We start from the raw sequence: 27,038 nt of genomic DNA, 5'->3' as shown, positions 1-27,038 counted from the left end.
GACCCAGCAGTGAATTCTTGGATGGGAAGGCTTTCATATTGGATGATGAAAACCATTTTCATTCAGCATTTATGAGACAGGGCTGTTCTGCCACCAAACACTGTGGCAGGGTACTTGTGGTGCCACTGTCACCCCAACAATGTCACTGTACGTATGATATGAAAGTTAATGAATCCTCAAAAACAACTCAGTGACAGTCCCCAGAAATTCTGCCAATACACAAAAATGTGTACTATTAGATATTCTGGACAATATATTTAAGAAGCAATTCTTTATAGACATTTTTTATACATCTTCTCATTATGTTCCATCAAACCTGAAGTGTTGTGAGTATGAAAAGCTTAAAAAGTCTTGGAAAATTCCAAGAGGGCTTCCTCAATGTGTTTTTAAGAAAATTGTTCATTCTACTCTACAATTTTGCTAAAATATCCAACTTGTAAAATAGTTTTGGCATGTTGATCAGAAAAGAACCTAGAAAGAACTAATGGTTGTGTGAACATAGCTGACTTGCAACTAAATGCAAACAGTGATTAGGTGTCAATGTGAGGCTACATAATTCCACTTTTATTCAGTATTGGTATCTAAGTAACAAAGGCTCTTCCTAGCAACCCTAGTGAGATTGAATCTACACTCACAAGCTACAGTTAAAACACTGAGATTCATAAACCCATTAAAATGTTGTCTGCTAACAAAGTAGTTCCAGGCAACTTAGGACAAATACCTTTATATCATATATATTGTAACAAAATTATTGTCCATACAAACAGAACTCAGAGAATTAACAGTTATACCTACCTGGATCCCAATACCTAATTTCTTCATATTCCTTTCTAACACAAAATTTGTAAAGACCTATTCTTAAAATATTTATTTTTAATTGAGGGTTGCTATGCTTTTCCCCAAGTCAGAGAATTGAAATGCTTCTATCCACTCAAATAACTTGAACTCAAGCTCTATAAGCTAGAATTGGTTCTTTTACAACTCTTATTTTTAGGAAGCAGTTTGGACTGGAGAACATTCAGTCTTGCTCCTGGCTCAGACACCACAAACAGCCAGAAGGAAAGAAGGAATAAGGCATGAGAGGCTGACCCAGATTCCTCCCTTAGGAACTGTGGATCACTGAGCTGTGGTGAAGCACGTGCACACTTGGCAGTGCAGGCTCATTGCTCATTAAACACCTGGTTATTAATCACTGTAAGATACCCTGATCCTCTCAGGTGTGCCTCCTCTCCTTTACCAAGCCTGGCCAATACCAGGTGACGTCAGGTTTCTCATCCCAAACCTGCCCAGGAAATAGGAATGCCTTTCACTCATCATTTCCAAAGACTGAGACTTCTCAAACTGATTCTTCGTTGTCTCTAGAGGACAGAGTCTCATCCTGCTGCAGTGCCTTCACTCTCCAAACTCCTGTAAGGACAGGACTCCCAGCAGGGAATGCACCTCCTCCTGCAAGGCCAGCACAGCAGCCACAGACAGCAAGCTCCCACTGGAATTGTATCTGGGTCCCACTGAGGAAGGAAAATAGAATCACAACTGACAACATCTGTCAGGAAACATGCAGAATGCTTTCATGGGCTGGAAACATTTTCTGCCATTCTTTTGTTATCAATAAGGTATCAGGAGTTGAAGTAACAGGAACTCAGTCAAACTGGATTTGCCTTAGTGCTTCCATCTACTCAGCAAGCCAAAACACACCCAGCTGTGGTGAACTGGCTGGTTTGCATGCACAATAATCATGGAATTTAAAGAAGTCTGAACATATGTCTGCAGCTCAACAGATCTCTCCCCCTGAAGTCCACGTCATTCCTCATTTCCAAGTGCAGCATGGTCACTAAATGGGTCTCAGCACCAAAACCTGCATGCTGCCTGTGCAGGAAGCCTCCATTAACAAGGATTCCTGCACCACAGCAGGTCTGGATATAATTTGGTGTCACAGCCCAGCATCAGACCCTAAAACCTGCCCTTTCTGAGAGCTCAGTGTTCATCCAGCTCAATGGATGGATCTGCACATTTTCTCAGTACAAACTCTAAGTTTCTATAGGAAACTGCCCAAATGTTTCCACCTCTGAAGAACTATTTTATCCTTGGAACTGAACAGAATTAATCACACAAAACTGGCAGTTTATCCTTCAGGCTTCTGTCCATAAGGAAAGGCTCAAGAGGAAAGGTGCAGTTCTGACACCCAGCACTTCTGCTGGGAGAAATATTCCCAATACTGTGGGTGATGTGCACCTGTTACAAACAGAAAGGAATGTTTTAAGCTGCACTCTTTAAAGCACTTCTATATCCTGGATTTTAAATGAAAGGTCTTCTGAAACCTCTAGAAGGACTGCAACACTCTTGGAGATGTTAAGCTAACTCCCAACACCTTGTCTTGGAAACAGTCCTGCCCAAGGTTTGAGAGAGAGCATCCTCTCTCTGCAGTCCAATCATGAAAAATTATGGGAAAGTTTCCATGTTAGACCAACTCAAGATCCAACTTTCCAGAAGCTTTTTCCAGAACTGCTGGGCTGGAATGAAAAGCCATTGACAAACTTGGTCTCCTACCTTTCAAAACAGGACCTGAAAAGGGCAGAACTTGAGAGACCTTCAAGTGCTGCAGCTGCACAGAGATGGTGACAGTCTCCCCGGAGCTGCTGGGACCAGAAACAAAGAGGGAGCAGGGTGGCTAAATGGGAACTTTGAATTCTTCCTCTTGTTCTCACTGTTGGAATGTCTACGGTGAAGTGTTCATTAGGCCCATAATTACTCCTTTAATTGCAAAGCCAATGTCTCAATTGCTGCCTTGTGAAACACAGCTTGCAGCAGTGTGGGCTGGGGCTGTACCTTCCAAGAGATAAGAAAAGCATCTTATCAAAGGATCTGTATTCAGCTCTTTTCAAAGCATGGCTTTGGGTATTCCCACAAGAGAAGGGAAAAAAAGGATTTGCAGAAATAGGACTTTAAGCATAATCATAAAATCCTCAACTTTGAGGTGTCTAACTGGAATGGGAAATGGGAAAATGGGTTTTACAGGTGAACTAAGGAGCAAGGACCCCTCACTAAATGATCATTTCCTGTAGTTATGGTTAATTCCAGGACATCCAATTTGCCTGAAGAAGGACTGGGGGAGCAGTTGATGTCATTGCTGTGCAGCTGAGAAAGCAAAGCATGAAACACAAAATCCAGTCCTCAGGCATATTGTTCCCAAGACAGTGGTTATTTCCATGCTAATGCTGGTTCCTTCCCATTTCTGTCCATTTCTCTACCCCTTCCTCTCCCTTCAAGACATCAAACCCTCCAAACAGAGAGCAATTAAAAGTCCCTATTGAGCACTGATCCCCAGGAAGAGATATGGATTGTTAATGGAGACAGTCATCTTAAACTGCTCTCTGGATGCTGAGGGCAGGAAGCAGATGCCTCTGCACTTATCAACTCTTAGAGGCTGATTGGGGGAATCTGGGAGCATGGAGTGAAGCCAAAGAAAGACACAAAGAGGAAGCCTTTGGATCACTGGAAAGGGGCCTTTCGTGTGCACACATACAATATGCATTGAGGTTTTCCATGCTGAACAATCACCAAACACCTGGAAAAAAGGCAGTGAATAGTGGAGGACAAAGCTGACTGATTGTCTATACACACTAAATGCAAGCTGACTTTCTGAGATGGACTAACTGGCAGATGAAATTCAGAACAGGTGTATGGTAAGATTGAGTCCACAGAAAACAACCAGTTTGCCTACCTGTGTCTGGAATGAAAATGTAAAAATTCATTGGAAAAATGAATAGAGAACAAAACAGATATTGCAGCAGTGCATAACAACGAGACAAAATATCATGAAGAAAATCTGTTGACTATTAACAGCCAAACTGTAGAGCAAGTAAAACATGAGAGGCCAGCTGTGCCCTTCTCTGTAAGCATCAAGAGTTCCTCAGCAAGCAACAGCTCCCAATGAGTGGGACCAGAGTGGTTCTCATTGTGGGTCCCCAGTTACCCTGAGAAGCTGGAGCTGCTCTGTGACCTGCCCCAGACTGAGGCAATGATCCATTTTCCAAGCAGGAAGAGATTGCTGGTCCACTACAGCTTTCACTCCACGGCTCACCTTAGACCAGGACAAGAGAAGCTGCTGAACTCTCCCTGCCTCTCCTTCCCAATGAGAGGCAGTGCCTGGGTTTGGGCAAACCCCAGAGACAGCAGTGCCTTCAGAGAGGGCTCTGCCCAGTCACCAACAGCCCTGCTGGCACATCTCCAGGACAAACTCAGGACTACAGCAAGTGGAGAGGCACATTTTCTATCCTCCTGTCACTTAAATGCAAATGACACATATACCAGCTAAGAGCAGAGACATTTTAGAGGTGAAGCTCTTCCACTGGAAGTACAAAAACTGAGCAAGCCCTCTCCCAACTGGAGAGGGAGGACAGTGTTGGATAAAACTAACTTTCAGAAAGTAACTGTTGCCAGTATAGTTCTGATAATAGTACCTCTAAATACCATTTAGAGACAGCTTTTCCTCCTTAAGATTGCACACAAGTCTGGACACGTAGGTGTTCTCTTTATCAGTGGGCTACCCTGGTGACCAGCTGATATCACACCAGCCATAAATGTTAGAGATGCCAAATGCCTTAAAGGCAGGTGAAAAGTGCTAATGCTGTTGCTCAAACAAGGCCTTATTACTTCTCCAGACAACAAGATTTTTCACTCCCACCCTCTCCATAGCCTTTAAAAAGACATAATAATCTGCTTACAACTTACTGTGTACAGCAGATCCTCTGGAGTTACAGGGCTGATGAAAATGGTACGGAGACATCGCAGGCAAGCTTCAATAAACTTCAAATCTGGCGAGAGCAATCCTGTAAATATGGGCACATCAATCATTCAGTCTCATTATCTTTGTTTATTCCAGTACTTCAGGAGCATTTGCTGACACAGATCCATTAAGGGAGGAGTACCTTGCAATAAGGCTGGGATAATATGGCAGTCTAGGAGGGATTTGACATTGTTCTCTGTCCCCATGGCAAGGCTGCCCAGGACCACTGCACATTCTGTTCTCAGCTCCGTGCTTGAGGTCTCTTGCTGGAGTAGATACAGCAACCTGCAAACACAAGCATTTTTAGAGGAACATTCATACGGAAGAGAAAATTTCAGTCTAAAAGAAAATAATCTGAATCCTGCTATGTAAAGAGGATGAAAACCTTAACAGAAAGATGAAGATTGAGCAAAAGAGTAGAGTAACACTTCATTCACAACCTTTTCACACTGTGTGTTCCTACACAACTTTTACTTGGTGTAGGAAAAATCCCATTGCTCTTTCTTAAAAAGGTACTGTCACAGTACTGACATCCAGGATGGGCCTTTCAGGGTAACAGAGAGATCCCAAATTTCAGTTAAAGGAAATAAGTTTGCAGTTTGAGGCTGATGGAAAGGGAACCTCAACAACTGATTACCATTGTGGGGATGGTTATCTTTGGCAGTGATTTCTTCTGGGTCACAACTGCAAAGTAACTCCACCACCAAGCACAAGCATGGGGTGGGCTGAGGGTAATCTCTAATCTAAGTTTAGAACACTGAGAAATGATCACATAAACAAAGCAAGCCCAGGAAAGTTGTATGTGCAGAAAGGCAGCTGTATTGGAGCTAAACAGGATCACTTCAAGCCTAAAGCACAGCTTGCCAATGGTGTCATTGGGTCCCAATCAATTTGGATTCTTTCTACAGTATCAAGAAGCAAAATACATAATCAGTGGTATGCAAAATCATCACTAAGGAAAAATAGCACTCCCTCAATCCTGTGGAATCAGGTAACTTTGTACTACTATTACTTCTTTACCTAATCTAGACAGCAGAGAAAAAAAAAAACATCAGTCTGTAATGACAAGAAACAAAAGCTTCTGTGGGCATGTACAAATGTACATAGAGATCCTGGCTAAAACTCATCTTGGAAAAGAAGAGAATATTGAGCTCCTATGTGGAAAGCATATTCTCATCCACTGTTCTAACCCTGGCTGACTCCTCTGCTGTATGTGTTGGTAAATATTGATCTAATTACTAATTAAAACATGTCAGTAGCAATAACCTTTTTAAAAATAGCTTTCAATAACCTAGAGGCCAATTTAGAAATTCAGAAATGCAAGAGTATCTCCTTCCATTTTCACTAGAAAGTCCAGAAAACCTGCTCTGTGTCTTCCCTGTACAGACCACACCAATGGCCTTCTCTCATTATCAAGGCCTTCAACAAATAACCTGCTGCTTATATGCAGAAATGTTCAGTCACACAATCACAGAGTCATTAAAGTTGGCAAAGTCCTCTCAGATCATCAAGTCCAACCATTAACCCAGCACTGCCAAGGCCACCACAGCCCCATGTCCCCTGATGCCACATCCACACAACTTTTAAATCCCTGCAGTGGATGGGGACTCCACCATCAGTGCCCCGGGCAGCTGTGCCAGGGCTGGGCAAGCTTTTCCAGGAGGAATTTTCCCAATATCCAACCTGAACCTTCCTGGCACAGCTTGAGGCTCCAGTCCTCCCTCCTTCCCTCTCCTCCTGTCCCTGTTCCCTGGGAGCAGAGCCTGACCCCCCCCAGCTGTCCCCTCCTGTCAGGGAGTTGTGCAGAGCCAGAAGGTGCCCCCTGAGCCTCCTTCTCTCGAGGCTGAGTCCCCCCAGCTGCTCCTGATGCTCCAGCCCTCTCCTTAGCTCCATTCCCTTCCCTGGACACACTCCAACCCCTCAATATCATGTCCTAAAAAGACTTTTTTTCCCCAAAAGGATTTTTTAAAAATTCAAAAGCACATGAAATTCTGAAGGCTTTTCTCTTCCAAGGAAAGTAATTGCTGTTTTCTTTCCATTAACACCCCACACGTGGAACAAATGTTACAGTTCTGCTTCTCTTAAAGAGCAAGAATTAAACACATTGACTACAATCTCAAGTCTAACATGCTTAAAATAGAAAGCTTTACCTAAACTTTATAATTAGTGAAGATCAAAATTTAAGTTCCCATTTTACATACAATAAGTTTCTGAAATACTAATAATATCCTTTTCTACATCTTTAAAATAAGTCTGAGGTTCAGATCAGGTGTTCCACAGAGGTAGACATGCATATTGTAATATTTTCTATTTCTGTCTTTAGAAGACAGAACTGACACCAAGTAACATTGAAAATTAGGTACTTCCATGACAAACTATAAAAAAAGTTTCAAGTGAGGAGAATCCATATAGTCATTAAAGATAAAACTTTATTAATAAAGTACTGTTAAGCATTAAAGACAAAGATCCACATCCTTCCATTGTCCATGGGAACATCCTGGACTCGTTTGTTGCTCCCAGGCTCTAGCCTAGACAAATTCAGCAAAGATGTAATGCATTCCTCCTTTACATTAATATCATTAGAATAAAAAAGAAGAAAAATTGGCATTTATATGCAGGGGACAGAAGGGAAGATTATAATTTGGATTTTGGAAACTTAAAAATATGATTAAGGTACTTGTTCATAGTTCACATGTCCTAAGAACACAGTGTCTCTGCATAACCTGGATCCCTGATCTGCAGCCTTGTCCCTTATCAGCCAGCCTCTGGATTCCAAAGCAGCAGAAATACTGGAACAAGGCTGTGCTAGAACCACCACAACACACTTTTGTGTGCTTCACGGGAAAACAAAAGCACAGATACACAGAAAAGGTTGTCTAAACAGCAAAAAGGTACTAATGTTCTTGTTGACAATCTTCAGCCCGTGGTCCTGCAGTAAAGCTCATTATAACAAACAGAAAATTAAATAAACCTGATGGAAGGATCTTACAACATCTTCACAAGCATTTTTCACTGGTTTAAAATGCAATATTTGGATTTTTTTCAAATTTCTATAAGGCTTCTTCAGATATTTTCCACTTACATTTATATAAAATACAACTTCTGCCCTTCTAAAGGCAATTAAATGATTAAAGCTTTTTTTCTCAAGTGTCAGGAATGATATCCAGGAAATGAGGAAGGACAGCAAATCCATCCAGAGAGACACTCCAATGGACTCTATGAACAACCATGCCAAGAAACAGAAATGAGGTCAGCTGGAGGCATGATGCACACCTGGGAAAACCATGGATTATTTTAAAGTAGAAAATTTCCACAGGAAGCAGCTGCTGAACAAAAGAGAACTCCAGTGACTTAGCAAGGAAGAGACTCAGCTCAGCTTTCTCTTTCCTTTGATGATGACCAAGTTGGGTGTGATGCACCAGAATTCCACACCATAACACCCATGTGCATGATTGAAACCTCCCAATCCAGTCTGAGCACCAACCTCACAAAGAACAGAAATGCTCTTCTTCACATTCTAGCCCATTCATAAGTTGTCACAAGAATTTCTCAAGTTCCTGAAACACCTGGCAAGGAGATGAGACTCAGCACTTCCTCAAACCCCACAGGCAGGCACGTGGAGGAAGAGCCCAGGATAACAGTGAGTGCTGTGAAGCTTAAGACATCTTTCATCAAAGTATATTAATAAATAAGAGCTTTAATTGAGTCATGCTTAGCTGAACTTTTATTACCAGCCCCTTGCAAAGGGGATGAAGACACTATTGGTGGGATTATTGTATCTTATTCTACCTTGGAAGATGCTTGCAGTCCAGTCCATTGCAAGAAGGCCCAAAAGCTCTTCCCTGGAAAACCCTGTGATGAACACAGAGATGAAAGCACTGCTGAGGTGAGTTACCCCTGCTGGCTGATAGAATGTGGAATCAAAAGTCACTGCATGCATAGAGGTGACCTCTGAACATGCTGGAAGTCCCAGGGAGAGTCAACTCCAAATAGTGAATGGAATTTATGTATTAAGAATAGCTCAAACAAGGCAGGAACAACAACTTTTTTTTCAATCTGTTCTTTTTAGTGCTAAAAAGCACTACTTTTCAGGCATAACAAGAGCAATCACTTTCTACAGAACTTCCCAAAGACAGAACCAAGTATAATTTTAAAAGCCTTCAGAATAATTTCTGTATAATAATATCTAAAGTGACAAATTAAATAGCTGTAGATTCTTACACAAGGAGACTCAGAAATGAGTGATTTTTATGACTGCTTATCACAGAAATTTATCCTGGAGTGCATGCCAGTTTCTCTTCTGGAAGCAATGGTAATTCCAAATCTCCAGAGGCTGGAACCAAGAGACCTAACTCTACTCCCTAAAAAGCCCTACAAAGCAAAGATAACTCTTTCTGAAATACTTCACACAGTGCACAGTTTTTTAAAAGAGCCAAGTCGAGCAGTATGCAGTGTATAAGTAGGGAAGCTGGCTGCACAACGAGCTTTTCCCTTGGGAGCAAAACAAGGAGTCTCAGCTTGCAGCTCTAGTAATTTATCCTAATGCTTAGACATCCTCACCAACATTAATATTCCATGAGCTGTTCTATATACACCACAAAACCTGCATCCAGTCTGATCCTTCATGTAACTAAATCCAACTTTGGAGAGTTCCAATATCTACCGAGCTGCAAGAGGTCTGGATTTGAAACTCCACATTTTTCATGACTACAACCAAGTTTTCCCTCCCCTTCCTCTTTAATGATGTTTCACTTGGAAACAGCCCTGGCTCCACCCCTGGAGCCCTGTTTACAGCAGGAATATTGCCCCAGCACTCCATGGGTTCCTGTCCTGGTTCCCAGCCTGGTGCTCCCAGCTCCCTCAAGGTGCTCACACGCCCCCTTCCAAGTGAAGGCTACTGAGGTGGCTGCAGCACAGCCTCTCCTCTTGGTTACTAGATCCAAACTCTCCATCCCAGTGCATCACCACTGCCAGATCTCCAGTCTGAGCTGAACTTATTCCAGTGTTTCCCCCTAAGACCATTCCATGACTCACTCAGCAAAACATAAATACATCCTTTCTTTGCAGCCATTTATACCAGAAGAGGAGCACACAGTCCCTGGAACCAAACAGAGATAAATTTACACCAACAGCACTCACTTTTTAACTTCCGCAGCGAATTACACTGCTTCAGTTTAAGACTACTTTTGAGATTATAAAAGTCTTTTGTTCCACAAAAAGTGTGTAAATAGTTATTACACAAAGCAACATCTTCACCTAGTCTTGCTTCAACCATCTTCTCACTTTGCTCAAGACTGATGTCTTATTCCTATGTTCACCACTGGACTGTTCATTCCATTGAAACTTTATTCTAAATTTTCCAGAAATTCAAACTTTATTCTAAATCTTCCAGAAATTCCTGTCTGATTTAGAATATCAGCCAGCTTATGACCACCACCTGAACAACTACTGTTCATTAAGATAAACTAATTCTAAACTGTTTTTGTCTGAGGATATCAAATGACCTTATACCAAAAATCAAGCTGGCTTTACTTCCTATTCACCTGCAGCTTGAAATTCTCCATTGTATACAAAAAGATTACACTACAGTCTCACTGAGTTTGATATCACCAGCCAACATCCTGCATCAGCACATGAAAGAGGACGTCAAGAACACATTTTTGAGTGATTTCGTACAGATTTGACTCTTCCAGCTCCTTAAGAAGAAGTAACACGAAGTATCATAAAGCTGCCTTCTGCATGATATTTTTAAACTTGAAACTTAAAATTTTAATAAAAATACACAATAGAAAAGGTGGCATTGGAAGTACATCTTGTATTAACAACTTTCTTTTTGCTATCAGAACAGGCACTTCACAGGTACAGGGCTGTATAGCTTCTAAACAACAGCTCTCACACAATTCTGCTGACTGCAAATGTTTGCCTTGACTCACCTGTACTCCACAGCTGTATTAGAAGAATACCTTGCTCCAGTTATACACATCATCCTTGTGGAGAGAGTTATTCCTCCTTAAGAGATGTCTAATGATGCAATCAGGTCCTGACTCCTGACTTGATTTGAAGAAAAGCAAAGAAAAACCATAGGAGAGCCTCTGCTCCCCACTCTTTCACCACCCTAGAGAAAAGCAAGCCTTGGAAAACACCAGCAAGGCAGGTGAAGCTCCTTCCCCTAAGACAGCAAACCACAGCACCTGTGCACAGATCCCTGTCCTGAGGGGTGCAAGGCAGAAAATCCCAGTGCAAACTGCACAAAGAACAGAACAAGGCATCAGGAAACAATTGTGTCCTGACCTCTTAAGGACATCCAAGAAGTTTGGACTAAACACTCCCTAATGTGCATGACAGACCTCACAGTACTGAGTCCAAGTGCAGGGAGTTCCTGGAAGCAAGCTGGGAACAGGCCAGGGACAAGGAAGGTCCCAGAGGATGTTCAGACCTGATAAAAGCACATTTGCTGACAGCCCCAGCAGAGGCCAGCCCTCAGCTCCTGCAGGCACCAGGGCAACCAGTGGGGCACAGAGGAGCACTGGAGGCTTGAGGAGCTCTGACAGGTCCTCAGGCCTTGCTCTGAGGCAGGATCAAACATGGAACCACTTGAAGTGGCTGTCCTGGTCAATTTTCCAGCTCCCACTGATGGAGATCTATGGCACTGCCACCCCAGCAGGCCCTCAGCATTTCAAGGCACATTTCTCCACTGCTGTAGGGCAAGTCCTGCTCTCCCCATTCTCTGCTCATCTGTCTTGTTTTTAACTCCAGAGAACAAGACCTGCTTTTTGTGAGAGCTAGTTTTGTGTGGTTATTGAGCTGAGGCAGGTCTCAGTGCAAACACAAGACAAGAAGTGGAGGTAGGACATGGTCAGAAGCACCAAGGGTGGTTCTGTGAGAGGAGCTCTGTTACACCAACCTGGCACTTCACCTGCACTGCCAGGGCCAGAGCCACCTAAAGCATTTCCTTGCTCATCTTTTTTACCAGGTTGCACAGTTACCAAAGCAGCAATCTTTTATTCTAAAAGAACACTGCCTGAAGGAATTTGATTATGTTTAACAATAAATTGAAACATAAAATTTCATCTTGGTGTGCTTACAGCCCTAGAAACAATTTAAAATCCCAATAAATTCTTACTAGTTTTCACTTCCATAGGCCACCTAACAGTCTGCTGTGCAGAACTCAAAATTCAAGTGATGGAATGGAAGAGAGTCCTTCAGCTCTTCTACATGGCCTTTAAAACGTACTCCAAAGAAATTTTAAAAATTTAAAACCCCAACAGTTAAACAGAATCACTAATAAATGCCAGGGAAAGGTTAAAATTAGCTACACCAAATTCTTTGAGGTGCACCTACCTAGAGAAAGCATTGGGAAGAAGTGCACTACCACCTAACAATGCCAAAAAACTGACCTTATGTGATAGGGGAACAATCAGCTGGAAGTTAGGAAACCATTTTCAGCAACTGACAAGAATGATTTAGTGATTCTGTTAAAGGCCCTGGGTGGTTAGGACCAAGATTTGATTTAAAAACTGTATTAATTTTGGAGCAAAGGAATAACTGAAGCTCTTAATGAAGTGGATTGGACTTTAAATGCTGAACTCTCAGCAATAATTAGATCAGCAGTAACTTCATTCAGGTAAGGTTTTTTGTCAAAGTCACACAGAACAGAGCTTCAACAGCTAACTACAACAAACAGGAAAACAGAGCTCTGTTCTGCTCACTGGAATTTAACATTGCCTTCCCTGTGCTCTGCCATCCCCACATGAAAGAAGGAAGGAAATGATCCCAGGACTGAAGGGCCCTGCTGGTCCTTCCAATGACAAACCAGCAATGCTGCATCTCTCTGGGTACCAAGAGCTGCTCCACAGACCTGGAACACTGATTGATCAAGAACCTCCTCCTGCTCATTTCACTCAAGGGTTTTCTTTCCCAAATCCACCTCTGTGAGCCATTTACAGTTCAGAGGGTTGGGAGCCAGCAGCACTACAGACTGCTACTGCATGAACAGCACTTAGTTCAGAAGCCCTGTTAAGATGACTTAGAAAAGAACAATTTACATTTGAACTGATGATTCCATCATTTCCCTGAGATTTAGGCTGTAAGAGGAACTATCAGAAAGCATTAAATATTGAACTTGGACTCCAGAGAGGTGTCTGACATGGTGAGACACACAAGCTGCAGGATTTGTTCTTATAGAACTGCTCAGTAAAGGGGCACACCAATAATTACTGTGGATTTCTTGGTCTCTCCTATCACTAATGAAGGGCAGAAAGAAAAAAAAGCTGAAGGACAGTACAAGTTGGAAACTATTTCTGCCAATGCTGTCGTGTCTTAGCTTTAAGTTGGTCTGCCACTTAAAGAACTTGGCCTTAAAATAACTTTTCCCCTCTAAACTTTAAAAATTCTATTTTCTAGGAATACTACTAAAATGCAAGAATTTCAAAAAGTAACATTTCTGCAGCCTTGACAGGGGCCCAAGGCCAGCATTCCATGAGAATGGAAATTCTATGATTCTAGGAAGAGATACAGAAAATCACTTCTTGGGAAACAAAACCCACACACAAGCTGGCTATTTCCATTCTGAACATCCAGGGCCAAGTCTGTGCACACATCTGTACAGGTTTAACACCTCCAAGTTTTAAATTCCAGACATGGCAATTCTGCAAGCTTTCTTCAATCAACTTTGTTTTCCCTAGCACCCTCTTCAGAACAAGCAGTCGAGAGATGACCACAGTTCAGACTGAACTTTAAAGGGCCCATAAAAATTAATTTAAGGGACTGATACATGTCCCTTTCCAAAGATGACACCACTGAAAAGCCAGCTCACAGACTCAGGAGGCCACTGGCCCAGAAATAATAGGGATCCACCATTCTTCCACAGCAATTGCTTCCTTTGTAGGAACATCTTCAAATGCATTTCTTTGCAATATTTTAAAATAATAGGGTTATTTCATATATTCCAGTAGTATTTGGCCCAATTTCAAACAAAAGATACTTCTAGACTTGTTTCCAAACCCCATATGAGTCTGTTCTAATATTTGAAGATACTGTTTTCTTTTCCACTGAGTGACAGGTCTGAAGGAGTTCCTTAGGTCTAAAGAGTATTTTCTGAAAGCTTGATAGAGGAATACTTAGGGAAGGAGAGAGAAGCAAGAAATGAGTAAAAAACAAGCTGAACCACAGGAAAAAGCTGCAGGAGAATTCTAACAATTCCCATTAGAGAAGAGAATCAACTCTCCTGTGGGAGCCTGCAACTGAACTCTGTGAAAAGAAAACTGTTCCTAAAGACTTAAACCAAAGAATGCCATGTTGGTTATTCCTCTCCTCACTGAGGGAGAGGTTTGGCTTTGCAGACTGGAATTCCCCAGGTCCTTGTACTCCACCAGCTTCACTGATTAGAAGGCACATCAAAAGAGCCAATGGATTCCCACCTCCTTGACAGAGAACAACCAGAGGGGCTCTCTAATCCAAATAGTCTATAATCTAGAGAAGTCTGTCTGCAACACCTTGAGGAAATTGTAAAGCCTTCAGAAAGGCACTTGGGGGTAGATGATGTCAGGTTACAGTCAGGGAGGATCACCTTTGGGCACAATAACTCAGTGTATTTCAGCTAGTCCTCCAGTCTGAAGAGCCTTTTCTGAAGATCTCTGAAGAAACTTCCAGTCATTTGAGAATAACTTGTCCTGAAGAGAGGACAAGTGTGATAGTTCACTTTTTAACATTTCCCAGGGCCAGTCATTCCTCTGCAGTTGTAGATTAACTGTATAATTTACCTGGGCAGCCAGAAGGCATTAACAACAATGAAGAAAAAGCACTTTTGAATTTTCCTTACTGGGCACAAAACAAGCAGCAGCAAAAAGCAGGATAACTGAGGGAACAGAAGTCCTACAAAATGTAAGAACAGGCAGAGTCTAGATTTGGAAGATGAATCAGCAGGACTTGCAAAAACCCCTTAAGACCTGTTGCTGATAGAAATTCCTTAAATTTCTCATCATCTTCAACAAATGTCCATTTTCATCTTTTCACCTCCTGTGAAGTCTTCTCTTCACCTGTTTGTAGCTGGTCAAAAGGGAAGATAATCCAGCAGGTTTTGTACAGGGGTGGCCCCTCTGCTAATCCCTAGAGAATTTCAAGGGCCAGCCTTGGCACAAATTCAGAGTGTCAGTGAGAAGATAATGTCTGCAAATAAAAAGCATTTTTGACAAGGCAGCAGCAGCAGCTCTCAGGCAGAATAGTTTGAGACCTGGTTGCCATTTAAGCAAAAAGATACAGGTGGGTGCCACACAGCACAAGGACTGCAGTGCTCAAGGTTTTCATTCTCCATTGCTGCAAACTGAGGCTGAAAGAAAGCTGAAGGAGAAGAGGGATGAAATGAAAGCTGTAGTGAGCAGTCTAGGAGCTGAAGTCACCTGCTCAATTTGTACTAGTGGAATCAGGGTCCAGAAAATGTTAACATCAGCTGAAGCAGCAAGGTACAATAAAGTATGATCAATGGGTTTTAATCCTCTGAAGCAAGTGGAGCAGACAAGCAAATTATCTCAGATGTTTTTTCAATATTTTAAATTAAATCTTAAACATAACCTTACACATTTTCAGTTATGAACTCACCAGGCAGTTGGCTGAAGAACAGGATTAAGATACAACCACTTTCATCCATCATTAATATCAATGTCAAAAAAATAGATTTTATTCCTGAGCTGATAAAGTTCAATAAAAACACCAAGACTACTTTAGAGATTCTATGAAATTCTAAATGAAAAGCATTACTCAACAGCCTGTTCTGTAATACATGAGTTTAACAGATATTTCAAGTCTCTCTCAGTTACATTAAAGAAAGTATTCAGTCAACTACAATCAAAGTTAAAACGAAAAAGTGCCTGTGATCGAAGGATCATTATTCCAGACCTGTTGTGAATCAGTGAAAAGGAGAGTAGCAAAGGACATACCTTGGAACTGCTCCCAAAACAATCAAGTTGGCTTTTTGTTTGTTGTTTCCAATTACAGCATTTTTCATATCTCTGTAAATCCAGAAAGAAAAACAAACCCTGGTAAATTATGCTGAGGTACTGAGGGCTTATCTATAGAATTTACTATTTCCATGAGGCTTATCAAGCAGTTTTCCACATGTCCATGCTGCAGCTACAGACTGGGCAGTGCTTCAGGGCACAGTTTCCTCAGCCCACAGGAAAATACCCCAGAGCTCTGGGATTCCACTACATCCCAACTCCTGCAAGTAAGCAAAACCCCAAACTATCTCACATGCACACCATACACCAAGAAGTCTTATTACTGACAAAAACTAGATATACTGGTTCTTTGTGCCCACATTGTCACTAGACTTCTAAAACAATTTTAAAACCCCACTACTAGTTGGGAAGTCAAATATTGGGAATTTAAAGTATTAACTGAATAGTCTACTGGGTGCAGGGAAAGGCAAGCTAAGAAAAAAGAACAAAGAACCATCAGCAGTCTCCAGAGACCAGGCTTTTACTCTCTTCACCCCAGGCTTCCTTTCATGTATTTCAGCAGGACACCTAAACATCTGTACATCAAAATCTCAGGAACTAAGTGGAAATCAGAGCATTTTCCCACCTGAGAGTCACTGCAAGGTTACACACATGACAGGCATTCATACCAGAGAGATACCAGAATATGGGGAGCACTTTGGGAAGTGCACACTGGTTGCACACACTAAGAATTCCTATGAAAACCTGTGGTTTGCAACCTTGTTCAGAAGATTGCTACTGCATCCTAAAAACTATCAGCACCTGCTCTTTTTTCTCTTCAAACGAGCACATTGAGCATACATGAACATCCAGACAATCTGAAAGCAAGCTTGCAACTTAGAACTGGTTTCTGAAAATCAAGATGATCCATTCCTAGGAAGCTTTCTAGCTGTTGGGGCCTTTAAGAGCAGAGAATAGAGAGAGATCAACTTCAGGTAATTCTTTATCACCAAAAAACCAAAACTAGATTGATTATAGTGTTAGCAGCAAAATCGATAAGCTAATCATTATGCATATAATTTACTCAAACAATTTGGGAGTGTTAGTAGTTGCTTTAAGTGAGCACATTTTCTTGACTCTATATCCCTCCCAGCTGCTATCTGCAATTTTAAAGAAACATAGAGCAGCCCTGTCCTGTGAGATCTGCCCTGGCCAGCAGGAACACTACACAGTCCTTTGGTGTGCACTGAAAAAGCAGATTTCACTGCACCAAGCAGCTGTCCCAAGTGCCCCAAGTTTAACAACTCCCTCCACTAGAACTGTAAAAGACTTAGCCAAGGCAGGCAAAACCTTACTGGCACAAACAGGACCTCCATAAAGCTCAATTAGCAAAAGGTAATTGCCTGTTCTCCCTGAATTTCTCCACGTGCATGCACAAGAGTACTTGAGGAATTCCAGGCTAGATCCAAGTCTCAGAGCTCCAGTATGGGAGCATCACTAAAAGCAGCTCAGCTGCAGTTCTGTGCACACCTGAACCCAGCAGAGTCAGGAACCCCCTGCAAGGAGCCAGCACTGAACAGCAACTGCCAGCCCAGCCCAGCTCCACTAAGCTCAGCATCAGTGGGAAATGCTGCACCTTCCTGTTGTGTCCCCCTAAGGTGGGTAACTTCACACCACGAGGCAGGAGGTAGAGAAGAAAGAGCAAGGTCAGGAGACAGGATCAGCTGGAAGCCCCTGAAAATTCCACAAATGGAGTTGAAGCTGTCACTAAAATCAGAAGCAGTACTTCAGTGGTTTCTATGCTGAACCCTTCACATTAAAGGTAATTCTTAAAAGTTTGTGAAATGCAAGAGTCAGTCCAAAACAGTGGCAGAAGCAAGGGTCAGATGCCTCCGAGGAATAATGGAAACTGCATCAACAGAGGTGTCAAGTTCAGGCACTGAAGTGCTCAGGCCACTCCAAGACTTCTGAAGAGGCTGCCTCTCCCTGCTGCCCTGAGGCACCAGAGTCATCAAGAGCTGCACCGTACCCACAACTGCAAAGGTATCTCAGGCAGCTAAAGGGGAGGCACTAACCAAGCACTCTGGAAATTAACAAACAGATTTTGGTGATGCTATAATACTCTGTGCTTGTGATTTTACATTGTATTTTGTGTAAAAACAAACAAACAAACAAACAAACCTGAAAACAACACTACCTAACTTTTGTGACTTGTGCCCCAATCCCCAATGCCCCAGAATGATTTGTTAACCTTATAACCATTTAATAAGTATTGCCTATCAGAATTTGATTCAGAGACCCTTCCACAAGTGGCAGGAGCATGGCCAAGTTCCATAACACTCAAGTGGAGAGGGTTAGTGAGGGCACAGTCCTGATCCGTAAATTATTCAGATGAATTTCTCCATCCCGTGGTCATTAAGTTCCTCAGAAAAGTTACGTCAGACAGGTAAGAAACGGCATAAGCTTGAGACTTCTGACAGATCCAACACATGCACATTTGACCAACTTCAACTTGCAGGCAAGTCAAAAACCTTCAGATTGGTAACATGACCAAAACTGTCAGAGGCAGGGCTCAAAGGTCCCCATGTCTGTGTGCACTCCCAAGCTCCTGACACACTTCTCTCTTCCAAGCTGCCACCTACAGAAGTGACCTATTCAATACAAGGAAACTCTGGATATGGAAAGCAGAACACCCTTAAAATGCCATATTCAAATGCTGCACTGTAGTAGACTTTTTTTTTGTGTGCTATGAAAAATAATTACGTAATTGCATATGATATTTTATAGAGATTTTCCTGATCAGGAAGCTAGTTCCCTAAGAAGCAAGGAACTACCATATGCTGTCCTAGACTACCAGGTCCTTGGTGAATCACAAACCTTGGAAAAACTAAGGGCAACTCCCTTATTTGAGAACATTACCTTCAGCAAGTTCAAGCTTGCCTGATTTCAGATCCAAGACATCATGAGATACATCCAGGGAAAAAAAGCAGCAAAGATCACGATCTCCGATCTCGTACAAGAGGCAACAAAGAAACCTCAGAAACTGAGTCCAAAACTAACCCCCACTTTATTTCCAAATGTCAGGCACCCTGCTCCCATCTCCTCTGTGCAGGAGGGAAAAGGGAACAGCAGTAACAGTGCAGCAACAGGGAGATGAAAACTTCAGAAGCACAAAACATCCCTGGTGACTCCAGGCCTGACCTGTGACAGGACCATGATCCAGAGGGAGATCCAGCCTTTCCAACTCCCAGCTCAGGGTATGAGCCAGCTGCCAGCAGCCTCACAAGAAAAACTCAGAGCTGGCACCTGCACCCAGAACACCTCAGCACCAGTGAGTTTCTCAGCTCAGAACAGCAACTCTGTGGAGAGTCAAAAGACAAACCTGAAGCTCCATAAAACAGAGCCCTTAAGATGCATTTGAGGTTGGCTGGGTTTTTGGTTTGGGCTTTTATCTAATATCCTGCATATTAAATCTTAGTTTTTAGGTTCAAACTAAATTCCAAATCATTTAACAAAATAACCTGCATTACAATCAATTTAACACATAGATTTAAAATCTAATATTTATGCTGACATGTATTATAGTGCAATAAAGTAATTTACATGGAAAAAAACCTGCAAGAAGGAATAACACAGGCTGCCAACAATAAAATACTACAGAGCTCCCAGCTAAGTGCTTGGGAATATTGCTTCCTGAAGTGCTAAACCAGCTTTTTCAATCTCTTATTGCTTCTTAAAGAAATAAAAATATCATTTCATCAGTTGAACCTGTGACCATTCAGCTTTAAGTTATGAAACAACCTAGAGACTGGAAAAGCAGCAAGACTGATTTTCTTCCTACAGCTTGAGAAAATCAGTTGGGTGATGTTTATCAGCTCTAACAATGTTTCAGAACATTGCAACCCAAAAGCAATCAGTTTAATTAATTAGCTATAAATAAAATGCAGTGCATGCTAGTATATGAACACAGCATGAGTGTTTAAAAATATTTTAGGAGTACATTAAACTAAAGAAAAATCTAATTTCCATCTAAATACAGCTTGACAAGATTTACAAGAAGAACTAATCTGCCAACTGTGCATGAAGTTCTGGTTTTATTCTGATATTTAATGTGTAATTGTTTAAAGGCACCAGATATAGCCACTTCAGACAAGCAAGAAGCGACATTAAATATAACAGTCTGCAAGTAAAATATGGTCTTTCAGTTTCAATGATTCCTAACCAATAAAAACCAATATTTTTAAATGTCTACACCCTGGAGAAATGAGTAGTCAATGAAAATTATTATTGCAGAAAGAAGCTGAGGAGTTGACCTTTACCCTACACAGAAGTTACTGAAGTTCAACATCTTAATGATGTCAGTTCTAAGTTTGGGACTCCTTCCACAGAATAAAACCCCAGTGAAACACAAGAGTGAGCTCAGGTCCCAACTGAGAAAGAAGAGACTTTCACAGCACCGCCAGTGAGCCCCCATACCTGCATCTTTCCTTCAAAAGAAATCCTGAGAAAGCAGCATGGATCCAAGGACAAGGTGACAATTTGGCTCTACTTCCATTTTGAAAATACAGTAAATCAAGCACAAACAGAATGAATTATAAAATTCTGTTAGGAAGCCCTGGAGCTTTCCTACATCATCTTCCACCAAAGCAATACAAAAGATCTTGAAACAAGCCAGAGTGACTTGAGGAAGCAGCCACAGGAACTCCACAGAAGAAGAGGAAATAAACAGCCTGCATGACATTTCCTCATCTTATGGCTTTTGAAAACAGCAGAGAGCCACATCTCAGGGGCTCCTGACAGAGAAGGGTATCAAACACGAGTTGAACAATCACAGAAGGAAAAGTAGCCCTTGGCACCTCCAGCCAATGCTTTCACTTTTAGTACAAAACAGTTCCAAGAGATTCTGAGCCAGTTATGCAGCCAGACAAAGCTCCCAACACAAAGCACTGTCAGGGCTGGAGATTCATCTAGCAGGGGCTGTCCAAAGTCACAACAACAGAGTGACACAAAGCAGCACTCCCAAAGGTTTCAAAAGCTCAAAATGCAACCTTCTAAAAAGCTGAGGTACTGCAGCTGATACAGGGACATAGCTCAGAGAAAAACCAGCTACCCCGAGTGTAGGAGAGTTTCTAAGTTTCAGGATCATATGAGCAAATGGCACCTGTACTGGCTGGACTACAGCCAGAAGCTCACTGTGGACAAGCTAAGTTTGGATAATTAAGCTTCCTACAGCTTTTGTTGCCTCCTCCTCCTCCTCCCTTTCCTCCACTCTCCCATTTTTATAGATGGATTGAAACCAACATCAAGATTTAATGACCAGGTTTTGAGCGTTAAAACACATCCATCACTATTGTCACAGAATTAATTTCTAAGATGGATACTACTATGGCTTGAAGCTGTTTTCTACTCCTTTAGTAAGTAGAGACCAACATGACTGCTGGTCTAACCAAGTGAATAAAATTTAACAAACTCCTGTCAATTCAAGCAAATCCCAGAAGTCCTAAATCAACTTATTTTAAGGTTAATCATCAAGTTGGGAAGGAAAGTTTCAAGATTTCTAATCCCATTCAAAAATAGCAGTTGATACAACAAAAAAGATGATTTTACAGGAAAGAACAAAGCAGCAGAGGAAGACAGAGTTACTCAACTCCTTTGAATTTTAACACTTAAAAACTGTGACACAATCAACATACAGCGCAAACTAAACAAACAACATTTAAACAGAGGGCCTTCAATTAACGGTTGCTCTCAATCTTAATTCTGTAATCTCAGGCTATAAAATCAAAATGCTGTAGAAAAATAGCACCTGGCTATAATTAGAGCACTGCAGAACAGTAGAATTTAACACACATAAAGCTTAAAGTGGTACTTTACTCCAACTCCTCCATATCTCAATGCCATTGAAAATGCTTGAACTCTTATCTCAAGTATCCTCTCTGCAGAGGCAAATTGCCATGTCAGGAGTTTCCTGACAAAGGAAGTCCACCAAACAGAAAGAGAAGTGTTTGAGTGACCCATACCTGTAGTTAGAGATATTGATAGCTTACTCCTACCCTGAATTTATCCTGCTTTCCAATGCTCCTCTTGCTGTGTGTGACAGACTGAAGAAACCTCTCATACCAAACCTTCACTTCCACATGGGACTTTACATCATTCAATTCCCCTGCTGCCCTTCTGATCAAGCTTAACAATGTCAGCTCTCCATGTCTTTGGCTACAGTCTCAACTCAAGTTCCTTTCCAGTCTCTACCTGGACTGACAAAAGGGAGATGCTGCTTTTCCCTCCTCTCCCAAGCACGTTTTATTGCCTCATCCTTGGCACTGAGTTTGGATATAGTGCTACAAGTTGCATGAGACCAGTAATGGAGAAACAATTTGCCTCACTCATCTTAAAAACAATGTAACCCAAATTTAAAGTGTTTGAAGTTAGTGGTAGATGGGAGTTCAGCTAACTTCTATTATGTAACCAGTAAAAGCTAAAAAAACCAAACCAACAAAACCACAGGAACCATAGCTGGAGAGAGCTCTGTATTATCAGCATTTCAATTTCAGCATCAATCTCTGCTATTTAACCACACTAGGTCCTAAAGAATTATCCCAACAGAGGTGTGGACAAAACAGCTGCACCTCAGCAGAACTCTCACAAATCCTCACTCAGAAAATCCCTGCTCTGTGATGCCAGATCAGCAAAACACTTCTTTCACAACTGTCCCAAAACGGCCAAACCACGTGAAAAGAGCAGCTCCACCACTGCTGCTTCACATGAATGACCCAAAATATCAAATACAAGTAACTATGGTACCTTTTTTCTTAATGTCTCTATCTTCCCCCAAGGATATTTCACTTCCCAGTATGAACAACTGCCTTCAGCATTTAGCAGTGCATCCCACAGCTTAAGCAAAAATTGAATGAAATTTCATTAAACCAAGAGGTATCTGTAACACTACATTTTTACTGCACTAGTCTTCATTCACTGTCCCTTTATTTAAAGTTACTTTTGCCCACTGTCCCATTTTAAACCCACCACTCTTTATCTACAGAACATCACCCACCCCAAGTGCTCCACATGGAGAGTTTTCAGCTTCATTCAGGATAGGAAGATACCTTAAAATGGCCTTGCAACATGTGTTTGGCTGTTCTAAATGTGAGCTTGTAATACTGTTTGACACTGTCCACTGTACCCTAGGCCAACAACTACTGAAGGATCATCAAATCCTATTAATTTAACATAGCTACTACTCAGTAGATTATAATAATCTGAAGTCTCTCTGTCATGAAGCAAAACCTCTGATTTTTATCTCCAAATAGCTATCAGAGCTAAGATGATGCACTGGCCTAGTCAAGCCTAAATTCCCTTTTTAAAATGGGTGTTACTCAGTTCTCATTAGAACAGAAATCCTCTAATATCTATATGCCATAAGCTCTCTCATTCTGGAGTTTCTGGACATTTCAGATAATGCCTGTTTGAAGTATATTTTAGCAAGTATTTCTATGAGCTAGCCTTCCTGCTATAATCCCCAAGAAAAGTATCTCAACAGTTGACATTATCAGTTCAACACCATAAACACAGCACACATACTACAGTCAGCTGAATCATCTGGTACACAAATTAACTGGAAAACACAGTTCTGTCCCTTGCACTAGAAGCATCAACCCTTTATGTTAGCATAAAAGTTCCATATTGCAAATGGAAAATGAGCTTCTTTGGGATAGCTACTAAATTCCAATTTTTAGTACTGATTCCAATCAGTGCAAACTGGCAGCTTGGAACCAGAAACTCCAACACCAAATATGAAGAATCACAACCTCAGCAGCACTGCTGGCTCTGTGGCACATGTCCCTTGGGCCCAACCTCCAAGTTCAGTCTTTACAACAGCTCTCACATCCCCAAAGGGCAGAATTATTTCTCCTCCAGCTGCTTGCACCCTCCCTTGCAGGCAGCCACTGCCTTTATGTACCAGATTCATCAGGGGAAGGTAAACTCTGAATGGCCATGTAATGTTCAGCTGTGCTCAGCTTGAGCTCTGTTACTGAGTCCCACCTCAGCCCCCCTGTGACCCCATCCTCCCCAGCTCCATCAGCCAGTCTGACAGAGGCTGTTCCTCCTCCCTCCTCTGACTCTGAGCCTCAAGCCATCACAGCAACAGTATCACCATGCTGAGGGTTGTATCAACAGAGGGATTTTGGAGAAAAGTGGCTTCACAGCCATCTCAAAAGTAGCAGTGAAATGGAGTCAATAACCATCATTCTCTCATGGGCTCAGAGCAGTAAATGCAAGGCCTAAAATATTAAACATCCTTGTGAGGCTGAAGATTGCTGGCCAAATATCATAGATACACCTGAAATTTAACCCACCTCTAAATATTACACCAGGAGTTACAATACATAACAACTTACTTGCCAAAAACAAGTTATTCTGCATAAGTACCTTTTGCTGCACTATAAAAAAATGCACAAGTGAGAGTACCTTTTCTCTGGTACTTGCATTGAAGTGCATCTCCCTCTCTTCCCTAAGTCTACACCATCCTTCCACCTGACTGCAAAAACCACTGCACTGAAAGCCCCTCTTCACAGAGCACTACTTAATGCTCAGATGTTTAAGCCTTTCAGTTCCTCCTCTCCCTCCAAAAAGCCTTCTTTCACAGCTCACCTCTTGAAAGGGAAAAACCAAGGAGCAGAGCAGTGCTCCCAGCACCACCTAAACCTGCTCCAATTTCTGTCAGATCCTGCAGCTTCCCAGCTCCAAGCCACAAAGAGCCCATCCTGCAGTTCACAAAGCACCAACAAGGGACTCAGGAGCCTCTTCCCTCTACACATGAATGACTCTGCACAAAAACAATGCTTCAAAAAATTACATCACTTGTTGTTAGCCAATAACATCTCCAAGTTTCATGCAGGATATGCATTTACTACAGTGTACTGCCTAGGAGACAACAGAATTGACCCAAATGTAGAGGGGCAAACTATGACAGCAACAACCCTCTAAGGACTGCTCTATTTCCACATGGCCAAGGGAATATGCACAAAACCAAAGAAAGCTCCTGCACTTCTGAACTGAGGTTCAGAAGTGCCCACTGAGACTAAAAATCTGATGCAGCTGTTTGGGATGCAAAATGTGGAGACAAGTGCTGTTCATCACTTTGTTACAGAAAGTTTAACAGACAAGAAGAACAAGAAGCAAAAAGTAGCCTCTTCACAACTGTCTGAAGGGGGGTAACTGTTGCTCCATCAGAACTGAGATGGGAATTTCCTCTCTTCACACTTCATGAAGTTGCCTCTCATATTTCACAGAGCTTTTGTGGTGGCCATGTGTGAACACTGCACTGATGATTCCTCCAACAGTCATAGCTGAGAACACAGCACACCATTACACAGCCATCTAAACCTCTGCCTGGAACATTTATTACAGACCCAAACTACAAAATAAAAAATAGTTGAATGCAAAACACACACTGTGTGAGGGCCATGTGCCATTTCTATAGGATGCTTCCTTCATTGTGCTGAGAAATAAAATGCTCACACAAGGTTGGAAAACGCTTGTCTACTAATTCCTGCTGGCCATAAAGGACAAGAACAGTAGTAGCACAGGAATTCTCAGTGCACCACAAAGATGATAATTTACAAGTCTTAAAGCATGACACCCTTTGACTGCTGAGGAATAGCCTGATGAGAAACAGCTCAGACCTTGAGTAAGCCAGGCTTGTCAGAAAAGATGCTCCTTTCAAACCCACCCTTGAGGTGGGATTACACACTTCTCCATAAAATGATAGATTGCCACTTGGAAGGCACCAGGCTAAATGTAATCATAATAAAATGTCTCTCAAAGAAGCCCCTGACCAGCAAAAAAAATTAGAGTATAAAAACAGGTATCAGTCTTGCATCTGAACAATGCAGTCCTGAGCTTAATAGCAAAAAAAGTGAAAAGCAAATGACAGTCTAAGGATCACAACCCAGATATATTTTAAAAAAAAAATACTGCAAAGCACAAAATGATCCTGTGGGAACAACCCTGGGACAAATGAAGCTCTTATTAAAGCACAGAAATTTACAGAAGCACTTCTGTTCTGCTCCTCTGCCAAACAGCAAAACATTGTAGAGAACCTCAGAGAGACCACAGCATTTAATGCACTGCAGTATCTGTGTGAGGCAATGTAAGCACTGCCAACACGAGCTGCACTCAAGAGCTGCACACCTGACATCAGTGCTGACCTTGCAGAATGCACTCTGAGCACACTGGAGAAAACCTGAGCTCTACAACAGCAAGAGGAAAGGGTCACAGGAGCACCTAAGGAGACAAAGCAAACCTGTAAAGATCTCTCAAGCATAAGCATGGCCAAAATTTAGAGTCCATGTTTACAGAAAGGAACTACTATATTAACCTTGCCCATCTACAAAGACAGCTAGGAAAAGGTAAATCCACACACTGCCACACAGATGTGGGTATGGAGATGGGCCTTGAACACTTTAGTGCACTACCAGGTACAGTACAAAAGGCAGTAGTCATCTCAACTTCTCAAATCCTGAACTGAGATTCAGGATTTAGTGGCAGGTACAATTCTCCCCTTCCTATCCACTATCCACACCCAGGTGAGCAGAACAGAAATTATGTGAACAGAAGTTCTGCGGGAAACTTGGCATTTTGGAATAAGATCAATAGATCCATATGCAGCGGTAATGAACAACAAAAAAATGGTTTCTGCTTTCCCAGTAAAAGGAAAATAAAAAAGCTTTTAACCAGGTAAAGCTTTATTGTCTGGACAAGGAAAACTCTGAACACCACCTCTGAAAATTCATGGGAAAGCAAGGAAAAAAGGAGATTTTAATCATTTAAATGCTTTCAGAATATGTAATTAAAGCTTTCTCAAGTTACAAGATGAAAACTGGACTGGCATGATTTTCAAGTTCAAGAAACATTTACGTACATTTTACCTTTATCAAAGCTCATTCAAAAGTTGGGTTTCATTAAAATTACAAGGATGCAATGAAAAAAAGCCCCAAGCCCAAGTTATTCATTCAAGCATACAAAAAACAGGACTATCATAACTGAAGACAATCGGCAGAAACAAAGCCTCTTACAACAGCCCATTTTCTGATCCTTGATATTCATACAGTTCCATCAATCAAAATAAAAATCTAGGTCATCAGTATTTCCACCCAGGATGCAGGGAAAAACCAGCACATGTTAGGAAACAAAGATTTTCTGCAAAGGATGCAGCATATCTGGTAAAGCTTCTGACAGGCACTTCTGGAAAAACTTTAATCCTTTCCTACTCCACCCCAAATACTAGATCATTCTAACTTCAACATCGCTGCATATAC

At 41.8% G+C, this 27,038-nt stretch overlaps 1 protein-coding gene across 3 annotated transcripts in view; it reads right to left on the bottom strand.

Annotated features, from left to right (window-relative positions):
* ARMC8 (armadillo repeat containing 8) overlaps positions 1–27,038 on the bottom strand; it is a 63,045-nt gene that overhangs the window by 32,164 nt on the left and 3,843 nt on the right. For 2 of the 3 annotated variants that reach the window (XM_030954228.1, XM_030954229.1), the window contains exons 3-5: positions 15,721–15,792; positions 4,929–5,071; positions 4,732–4,829 (exon numbers count right to left, since the gene is read on the bottom strand). In XM_030954228.1, coding sequence (XP_030810088.1) covers positions 4,732–4,829; positions 4,929–5,071; positions 15,721–15,792 — 313 coding nt within the window. The remainder of the gene's footprint in view (positions 1–4,731; positions 4,830–4,928; positions 5,072–15,720; positions 15,793–27,038) is intronic. The other variant, XM_030954230.1, reaches the window with a different exon arrangement.

This window comes from Camarhynchus parvulus, chromosome 9, assembly GCF_901933205.1.
Source record: "Camarhynchus parvulus chromosome 9, STF_HiC, whole genome shotgun sequence".
Taxonomy (NCBI): domain Eukaryota; kingdom Metazoa; phylum Chordata; class Aves; order Passeriformes; family Thraupidae; genus Camarhynchus; species Camarhynchus parvulus.
The sequence above is the reverse complement of the archived record's forward strand: the minus strand, read 5'-3'. Positions and strand labels throughout refer to the sequence as shown.